This window comes from Colletes gigas, unplaced genomic scaffold, assembly GCF_013123115.1.
Source record: "Colletes gigas isolate AHSC1104 unplaced genomic scaffold, ASM1312311v1 Colletes_gigas_Sc00017, whole genome shotgun sequence".
NCBI classification, from domain to species: domain Eukaryota; kingdom Metazoa; phylum Arthropoda; class Insecta; order Hymenoptera; family Colletidae; genus Colletes; species Colletes gigas.
The window spans coordinates 465857-476747 of NW_025106646.1; the positions used below are offsets into that span (position 1 = coordinate 465857).

Consider the following 10891-nt stretch of genomic DNA (forward strand, 5'->3'; position numbering starts at 1 on the left):
TACTGTCACATATATTCATATATTATAATGGTGATTCACTGTGAATGAAAAGAAACTTGTTTCTTATGAATTGAGTCGTTGTTTTTGAAACTCGTCCATTTTTTCATACATTGATATTCCAAGGTTTGTATTAGAAAAAATTAAAAAGGTAACTAGGAAACGGTCATGCCACGTTGGAAATATTGTACACCGTTTATATTATACCTCTCTATCGGTTTTGTAATTGGGCATTACTAATCTGAAACTACTTTGTAAATAGAAGTAACACAGTGCAATTAAAAACATTTGGTAAAAATAAATGGAAAGAATTCATAAGAAAACAAAGGTTTTTTTCATTTATAATGAATCACTATTATAATATACGAACATGAGTAGGAGTATCTGTATACACAGGTACTATACATATATATTTGGGTCAAAAGTTCAGTGACGAAATCTGGCAGTTGGGTGGTATGAATCAGATGTATTGAAAAATAAACTGGGGGAAAGCAATAGGTAATAATTAGCGTTTAAAGGCAGTTAGAAATGGTAATTGTGTTGTTTGATTCATACTTTTAAAAAATACAGCTACAGGTATCACTATCAACACTATTCGTTGCTGTCACGCGATGATAATATATACGATAGAACCACGATTTAACGGACCAAGTGGAATGATGGAGTTCTACTAAAGAATCTACCAAATAATAAATCATATACATTTAAAGACGAATAACATCAATCTTTAGAATAAGAACTACAAATTTACGACATTAAGTAACTAATAAAATATTTACTGTTTGAAGAAATGTTATTTGTTTTGTTCAAAAATGGAATTTAGTTCACATTTTACTTAATTTAGCAAAGAGATGCTAGGTCAAGATGACAATTTTCTTATCCAATTTTATCCAGTCATAACACTTGTCAAATCTGTTAAATAGAAGTTTAAAAAATAAAATAGAACCTACTACTCTGAGCTTTTCTCTATTAATGTGTTTACTTTACAAATATATGTTTCAAAAAAATCAATGTAAGCCAAAAGTACGTAACCTTTAATAATAGAATGAACATTTATTGATGATTCTCGATGTTCCAGTTATTCCCTGATTTTTACGATTCGAGTGGCAATATTCGTTATTAAAAGCTGACGCGAAGTTTTGTTTCTGCCTGAACAAGTTGATCGCGCGCTACGTGCACGTGGTTTTGCGGATCGAAATTGGTAAAACGAATCGCACTCGGCCGACAAAACAAATTTAATTCGTACGTCACTGACGCCGTTTCGCAAAATGTCACGTTCAGCGGGGATGATATGTATTCCTACCCTTTTTAAATAATTAACGGAGGACACGGATCTTTCGGCCGCGAATCCGGGATCGTCCGGTAAATATTGAATTGAATGTCATTGCCTTCGTGTCCGCGGTCGGATATAGAATACGAAATTCGTTATGCGAGTCACCGAACGGCTGTCCATCAAAACAGCCTTCGTTACATCCTCTCGATAACTGGAAATAGTTTTCTCAATCATTCATGCAAATCGTATATTCCGGCTGTGACCCTATTTCGTAAATTGGAACGAATCGATTTATGTACTTCGCCGTTCCTTCTACGTGTATCCCACCTTCCGTGGTATACTAAATTTGTGTACGTATACAGGATACGACCAAATTGATGAAATATCCGCGAAATGGGCGATTCTTCGAGCAAAAGTAAATCGAAAATGTCGAATGACATTCCATCGTGCGAGGCTTCTTTCTCGAGAAAATCAATTTTAAAAAATTTACTTGTTTTAGTCTTAGCACAATTGAACACAAATTTTGTATGCAATTAAATTTAATGCTTAGTTTAATTAAAAATAAACTAGATCGATCCTACCAAACACATTATACGTACATTATACACATTGTACGGTCATCGAATTATTTCTTTTCCTGGAAATTATTGTATATTGGAAATTAGAAATTATTAATTGCGAGTATGTATTTCTCTGCGAAATGTGAAATGTAAGGTACGAGATTCCTCAAAACGCGAGTTTCACCGTATAATTCTTTTGAAAGAGATCCGTGCATTTCCCTTGCAATGTATTCTATAATATTCAGTCTTCGACGTACATCAAACACACAGGTACAACATGAATCATGGACACACACACGAAGATCACATAACGGCGTACATACACGAGAATTATCGAGGAAGTGCAAACAGATAGGAAGAGTAACAAGTACAGAGAAGAACACGATACTTACTATCAGAGACGTTGCTCTGGTAAGATCAGAAGGTTCGAGGGCAAGGAGTGTATCAAACAGACGACGAAGAAATTATTTACGCAAATAGACAAAGTACGCCTACGATGGAAGAGTCGATGGACGTTTCATTACTTTAATGGAATATTTGAATAAATAGAAATTTGTTGAAACGTAAATATTTAATCTCAAAAAATTCTAACAAGAAAGTTACCAACAAAAATTTATAGGCATCCAGTGTGTTTAATTAATGAAAATGCTACAAATATAATACAAATCATGAAAATAGTCCGTGTTCAAAATAATCATATTTGAAAACCTCAAGGTAACGTTCGTCTTTTTTACTACAAATTCTCGAAATTTTCATTATTTTGTTGGACATTCGATATCCATGCATTTTTGTCCAAATTACAGATTTAACACAAAAACTAATCGGTGTTGGAGAATTAATTTTCACTTAAACACATTCTAAGACGTTACATAAAATTAATGAAAATTGTACGGCTCGATTAAAAAGGAAATTATTGAATTTTCAGACGATTCGAATAGATATTAATTATTCGTCAAACAAAGTCGTATAAAGAACTGTGTATGATGCGATGACCATCGACTCAACGATTCGTAAACGAGATCCAACAGGATGAAACGGCTCCCAACGTGTCCAAATCGCATCCGTGGATCGCTCAAGGTATCTAATCACCCGGAAGAAGGAGAGAAAAGTGGCCTCTAAGAGAGGGATTCCGTGAGGTCGCATGCAACGACACAAAGAAAGCGACACCGATTGAACGAAACATGGTTTGAGGAAGGGACCGATTGTTCACCTCTCCTGGACTCAACGTCGATGGTGATACACTCGGCTGGCCGAGTGTCGAACTGCATGAAGATGGTGGTGAAGGCGGGGTCGATGACGAAGGGGACCAAGAAGAGGAAGGCAAAGAGGCTGAAGGTGCTGAGGAGGATGAAGAACGCGGTCGTGTAGAACAGCAGCTTCTGCAGGAACGTCTGCTTCTCCTTTTCGTCCGCCATCTTGGAGAACAAACGGCAGTGCTCGTTTCAATGATGCACCCAATTGACGTCGTCGTCGTCCTCGGCGTGCTCGCTGCCCGTCGTCACGTTCGACGTCGATGAGACGAAACGATCTGCGGATTTATCTCTTGTTTCACAGCACACCTTTTGCTTTTTCATCGCGTCTCAAGGAAATCGAGCTTTCTCCCTTTGGACGCCCCTTCGAACTTTATTCATTTATTCGCGACGGAAATTGGAAGAAACCAGGTTCAAGGGGTCACGAACGAACGTGGTTTAAACATCTTAAAATAATAGGAATTTATGACGGATCGAATATTATATCTTGTCGTGGTATCTTTTCAAGAAAATTATATTTTAGCAAACTTTATAAACATATTTACATTATATAGTACTATTCACAAATCTAGGGGCCTCTTTTTTCTCTGATCAATCACCCCCAAAGAACTTGTTACTGGATCACTCAATTGAACAAGTAATAAAGTCGATATCTTTACTGGTGTTTGAGAATTCCAGATCGAACAAGTTACACCTTTATTTATGTCATGATAGTGTAAGAAAACTCTGCGTGACAGCGTTTGATCGCCAGCTGACTTCAGCGATCGAATATTGCGTGGCCTCGTGAATCTACAAGCTACTCCATTAAATAAGTTAGGTCTAGAGTTAGGTTAAGACAGTATCAGGAAAGTCTACCTATCACTCGTGTCTGGAAGCGTTTTAACGAATGTGGACCTACTCGATCGAATGTGCTAGGTCAAGCTAGTACCAGATGAAATCTCTGCATCTCAGTAAGACGGAAAATGTTTATTGAAGAACTGACTGAAACGATCGAACATCATACTCTGCCTTCATGAATATCAAAGCTATCTAATCGAACGAGTTACGCCTTGAGTTACCATCAAAATAGTACAAGGAAAGATTCTGTACCTGGCGAATCTAAAACTAAAAATCTTGTCGAGTAATATATTCATACTAACAAGATATTTCACATTTCCAATTAGTTTTGACAAAATTTCGATTGGATGTTACAGTATTCTACCCAAAGTTAAAGATCTATATCGAGTACTATTAACTTCCAATCGAAATTTTGTCAAAACTAATTGAACATCTGAAGACAAACTCGATAGATTTCAAGAAACTTAATATTAGCAGAATTTCTTGAGTTACAGTAGAATGTTAGTTGTGGGTGTCATACATTGTTTGTATGCATTGTTTTGAAAATTGCTTTCGTTAAAATTCATCGAAGGTGTCAGAATCCCAATAATAAATAAATGTAAAAGTAAATGTGTTTTTCGTTTTTGAAATCTTTGAAGTTTACCGATCTCGTGTTTGAGTTGAGGCATCTCGTGGGACATCGAGAGGATACCAAAGTAATTTTACGCTACGATTCCGTGCTCCGTCAGTGTTCGAGTCTTCTACTATATTTATCGCAACGATGTCAGCATTGTTTCAGGAAAACTGAGCTTTCTGTACCGAGATTCAATAAATTTCTACGAACGCCGAGCGATTCACGGGGCAATATCGATTACACTTTCAGGATCTTCTGATACGCTTTAACGTTTCACGGGTATATTTCAGTAGGAAATTCGTTTCCACCGGCAAACGTAAAGAATTTTTCTAGAAACTCTGACTCATGGACGATAAGCCATAACTGTGTCCATTTTGATCCAAATCTAAATTCCATTATTTCACATTCCAGCATGTTGTCCATTTATTTTTGGCATTCTTGTGTTTGCAAACTTCTCATTCACTATTATATAACTTTCACTTTCTACTTGCCTCCTAAAGCTACAATATATTTTGTTCTTTAAATGCTAATAAATACAACTTAAGTGAACCATTGAAGAATTGCGGACGCTAAAGTAAAATCTAAATAAACGTAAACACACGCTGTGATGCGTTTCATCAGGCTTTCCAATATTTCCGATCGTTCTACTATCGATTTGGAACGCGGCATGGCAATATCTTACCCTTTATTATCCCGTAAAGAAGACAAACCCCCGCTATTCGCATCTCGGATTACGTCTCACGGAGCTATCCCCCCATTCATTGAAGCGACACGCGGCAATTTCGTAGTATTAGGCGTAAGAAATTATCATAACAATGTAGGGCATTGACGCGATACGCATGTTACGTGCTTGTCATTCTATTTTCCAATAATTCTATTCAGTCATGTATAATTAATGAAAGATTACAATCTGGAGAAAGCCTATTATTGAATGAAAAATAACAAATATTATTATTTCCACTGTAAAGAAACGTACCAGTATGGTATTTTTAAATTAATGTTCAAGTTTTACAAATAAAAATAGCTGGACGAGTTTTAATGTAACATTAATTTTCATTCGATTGTATAGGAAGCATTATTTTTTTACACAGAATCATTAAATAAAGTATAAATTTAAAAAATTTGTTAAGCAGAGAAAATTACGCTTTATCTGATAGTTTAATTTTATTATAATATGACATCTATACCTCTACCTATTAAGTTATCTAAAAAAATAATTATATATCTTTGTTCTTAGTAAAATTGTAAAGTAATAAAACTGATTAGTTTTAGAACTAAAATTCAATTCTTGTTCACTGAGAAGCTGGAGAATTTATTGGTTAAGAACAATAGTTTTCAATTTTTTTCAAAATGTGATCAAATGAAGGGCCACTTTGTAGGCAATGTCTATTTGTATACATGAAAACATTTTTGACCAGAAAATGTTCGTCGTAAAATGCAGAAACTTTACTTATTCCTTTCCCTTTCCTCTTCACAACCCATTCAAATCTCTTTTCCCCCTTGCTATAAGCCTTATGGTAGATTAAATAGGAGGTATCTCCCAAGCTTTAACTTATGGGCAATAAAAGAAAGAATAATAAAATGAATTCAGATTCAATTAATTTCATCTGTTAAAAATAAAAGTTATAATCAAAATTGAATTATTAAATTTAATGAGAAGGTTGAATCTATATTTGAGTCACGATATTTGAAAATTGTTGTCATATGAAGTAATATGCATTTACTAAGTTCAATAAAGAAACTTTTCAAAACATTTACTAGCAGTTTCATCTTACTACAATTTCTAATTAGTATGTGATAAGACTATTTAAAAGTACTAGTGTGTATTTATCGAGATAAATTTATTTCAAGTAACATATTCCAATAATAAACGAGTTGTTAATAATGTCACTGTGTCACACCGAAAATGTCATCGAGCATGGCTAACACGATTGCCTCTCGACTTTAAATAGAAACAGAATATTGTTCTTATTTAATCTGGAAGAAATTATGTTACACCAAAATGGCAAAAATGGTAGTAATTTGAAGAAAGTACACGAGTTTTACTACAAATTTTATACTCTTTTTGAATTGTAAAACTGAAGCTTTAAAATATTAAGATAATTCAAATTTAAACAAAAACTGAATGATTAATTTATTTGTAAATTTAAAGTCGATTGATTGGCTAGTTATTGGGATATAATGATCACGAATTTAACCCAGATGGGGATGAATATTTTACCACAAACACTTTAAGTTTTTGAGAAAGTGTTTCAACAATTCCAAACAGTTCACTAACCTGATCCTTAAATTGATTATTCCTAATATCTGTATATATATATACAAAAAATTTATATTTATCAACATTTGAACGCATGCTGGACTAAAGTGATATCCTAATATAAAACACGAACTACAATAGTCCCCCGATATTATTCGCGAAATCATTCCCGCCAATAAACGTTGCAAGCCTAGTCATTAAAAACAAAGAAGAAATGCATAAGAACCAGACGTTGAACTCACTAAAAAGATGGAAAGCAATTAAAAATGCGATACGAAAAAATAGATTGACGATTGGCTGGTGAACCTTCGCTATTTTTAGGTTGGGCCACCATACAAAAATCATGCAGTTTTAGAATATTTAGAATAAACAAACGTTGAACATTTCTTTCTATTTCACTCACTGTGAGTGTTTCTTATTTTCGTCTGCCATGCAATGGAACCTAACAGAGATAAGATTCGACGATTCTTAGAATGGTATCTCGTAAACTATTGCCTCTACGTTCTTCACTGACCATACCACGACGCTTTTATACGCAGAACAATGGTTAGTAACACTTTGTGTAAAAATAAAAACATAAAAAACTCTGTGTAAATTAAAAAACAAGTTGAACAAAAAAAAAAAATTATGTTATCGACAAACTGGATCGTCCCAGTTTCTGGAATCGTCATATATTACGTCTATATTTCTGTAAATGTAGAATCAACAAGATCAGCGACCGAATTCGAGCAATTCACCTATATCGACACGGACTTCGAATTCACATTTCCTACACTAATCACACGTTTCCGAGTTTCTTTGCTTCCTGGTGGCTGAGAAACTCCATTCCTTGGACACTTTTAGCTTTCAGCGGGGAAACGAACGCGACTCGCGTTTTGAGGTTTGCATATTCCCGGAATCACGAAATACCGTCGCCCTCCTTGCCCCCCACCCCTCTTTTATTGGATTCCGAGCGACTCGCGTATCACGAGCCTCCCGCGGGCACAGCCCGCCCTTAAAGCTTTCAATAACGCGTCGCGCAAGCTCCTTTTAATACATCCGACGAGGAAACGCGAACGACCACCGAACGCTGTCCCCGTCCGCCCTCCTTTCCTCCACCCCTACCATTTACGAACGTAACTCTAACTACACTCAACGTTTCCGTGCACTTTAGGCCGTAAACTGCGGATTTGTTTTATTGGATTGCCCTGATTTACGTAGCGCCAGCTTCGTCGAGATAAAACTTGGTCCCAAGCTCCGGCGTACCCGAGTATCTTCCAACGGCGGGTTTCCGTTCACCCACTTCTTCCTTGCAGGGGGGAAACTACACTCTACGGAATTACGCTCCACCTTTTACGATGATAATTATACGTACGAATCGCGTGAATGCGCGCGTAATTGAAGCCTTGAAAAAAAAGCTATACTTCGCCGACCACGAGGGTTTCAGCCAGCAAAATTGGGTAATCGTACTTACTTGATCTAAGCGTCGCTTAATTACCGCGGAAAGCAAAACGCCTGGGAAACTTTTCTCTCCTGCGCGACCACGAGCTTTCAAACACCATCAAACTAATTTGTCGCGCGATTCGCTGTAAAGCTTCGCTTCCGAATCTGGCGACTGGTGTTCTCTATTTTAGAAAAATGTGTGCTTCTTTCATGGCGAAGCTGATTCTCAATTTTCAATTCTTGTAAGTTTTCTTCGAGATAATTATTTTCTTAGAAATATGCTACAATATACTTTGATTCCCCTTGTTTATACAGGGTGTTCGACCAACTCACGGAAAAATTTTAATGGGAGATTTTAGAGACCAAAATAAGACGAAAATCTAGAATAGTAATTTGTTGATTGAGGCTTCGTTAAAAAGTTATTAATGCTTAAAGTGCCGCCTGTAGAACGGCGAAACTGTAAGGCTGTCGATACGTCAGTAAGTAATAAATTAAGTTAAGTAAATTGGTATTTTTGATTTTTGTCTTATTTTAGTTTCTAGAATCTCTCATTAAAATGTTTTCCAGAGGTTGCCAAACACCCTGTATACTACAAGTAACAGTTTGAAAAGAAAAATAACATGGTATATGCAATAGTGTCCGCTTATATGACACCAAGTTTGCCCACTTAAATGACATCAAGTTATCCCCACCATTTCCTGATCGTATTTCGTAGGGCAAGTAAAATTTGTTTCTAACTGCATGTTTAAAGAGAACACAAGATCGTTGTATATCGTACGAAGAGCTGGGAATGTAAGGTATATTCTCACAAAGTGCATTCCTTTCTGTTTGACTTGCATTTTCCGCTTAAATGCAAAGAAACTGGATTTCATGACCACAAAGTGCTATTCTTCTTTATTGACTCGGCGTGCACCGTGCCTGGAAGTTACGTCAGAACAAGCTGATGCTACACACAGGGCTCAAAGGAGCGTTTTGTGTGAAATCATCCTCACCGGTATACTTTGTCATTTTACATTTTTGTCTCCTTTGTGCGCTGACTATTTCACGGCAAAGGAATCCTAGCTACACACGGATCTTTTCTAGCAACTACCCTTTAGCCTAAAATTTGGCATAGAAATGTCTTATAACTGCTAAGTTTATTGCCTTGGCGATGAAACTATGAATTGTTTAAACACTTGGAACATTGTCTTTCCTTCGGATAAACACCATGTAAATAGTAAACAATAGCTTTGCAAAGTAAAAGTCCGTAATCTAGAATTCTGTGTACTATGTTTTAATCAGACGTACAAAATAACAGTCACTCTCAAAATATTTTCAATTAATAAACCATTAGTATTAATTATTAATAATTAATTTATTATTTTGTATATAGTAAAACAATATTATTTTGAATCATTTTGGTTATGAGGAACTATTAGAAATAATTAAATTTTTGAATGCAGACAGGAAAAATATTGTCGTCTATATTGCTTGCTGATAACTAAAGAATTTTTCGCTGCTTTATCAAAACATGTTATTTGAAAAATATGAAATACTTTCAATATAAAACGTTTATAATAAAGTTTAAAACTTATCGAAACTTTAACATTGTTTTTCGAGACAACGATTGAGTTACTATTTATGGTTTCTTTGACACTTTTTATCCTCTCGATCAACGGAATACGATGCAATAAAGAAAACTTTGATCTTGAAAAGCCGGTCAAGGTCAATTTTGTGGTTCATATTTTTAACAATCTCCATCGATCCAAAGGTGTAGAATCACGCTGATGGTCGTGATACATCATTTTTGTACATTCTGTGCGGAATAAAAAAAAAATACGATGTTCGCAGCAAAAAAAGTTTCCTCGTGTTTGAAAAAGTTTGCAACCATATAGAATTACGATCATTATGAGTGACACCCATTAACAGGAAAGAATTAATTGAACAGTAATCAGAGCCTGCGATTTTTCGTTAAAAGGCTTCTACAGTGATTCTGTTGTGAAGCAACTACTAATAGGGGTTGCAAACCGGATTACTTATGAAGAAGAAGATATTGATCTAAACAAGGGTAGCAACCATTAAACACTTTAAACGCTGGTTTGAAAGAAAGTAGCGCTGCCTTTGCGACGAACTACGTGTGTTCTTTCTCATGAACATTTATCGGAGAATCAGGCAAGTAATATAGAAGAATAGTGCTGGAAACCAAATCGTTTGAAGATGCCGATAAAAAAAAATACGACCGTTTGCAACGAGGACAGGAATGGCCTTTCGCTGTGGAATGTCAAAGCACACGATTTTTTAACGACACGACCAAAGTTACTGCAATTTATCTGGGACGTATCATTTTACCTGTATTCTTTAGATCTTTTAAGATTTTAATAAACGAAACTTCATGGAAGGTCGTGGACGAATTATATTTACATCTTCAAAAGCAATAACTTAAAAAATAAATATGTATATACATATGCGTAATTTGGTTCGTATTAAGACCAATAATAAATGAGTATGATAGAAGAAAGTTATAATAAATCTATAAATAAATCGAATGATAAGTGTATATCACAGAAGTGGAAAAAGTATTATTAACAACTGTAATATTTTAATATCGAATATCTGTATATTATGAACACTAGTTCCTCTTAATAGTAACCCATAGATCTGCCTTTTTCTTCATACTAATTTAATTTGTTTTTTCTTGTA

General features: G+C 35.3%; 1 protein-coding gene across 5 annotated transcripts in view; it reads right to left on the bottom strand.

Annotated features, from left to right (window-relative positions):
* The window catches only part of LOC122400395 (cilia- and flagella-associated protein 298), a 131886-nt gene that overhangs the window by 33763 nt on the left and 87232 nt on the right, over nucleotides 1–10891 (bottom strand). For 4 of the 5 annotated variants that reach the window (XR_006259349.1, XR_006259350.1, XM_043401843.1 and 1 more), the window contains exon 2: nucleotides 3041–3358. The exons of the other annotated variant lie outside the window; for it this stretch is intronic. Coding sequence is in view for 2 of the 4 variants with exons in the window: in XM_043401843.1 (XP_043257778.1) it covers nucleotides 3041–3245 (205 nt within the window). In the remaining 2 variants the exon portion in view is untranslated. The remainder of the gene's footprint in view (nucleotides 1–3040; nucleotides 3359–10891) is intronic. 5 annotated transcript variants of the gene reach the window in all.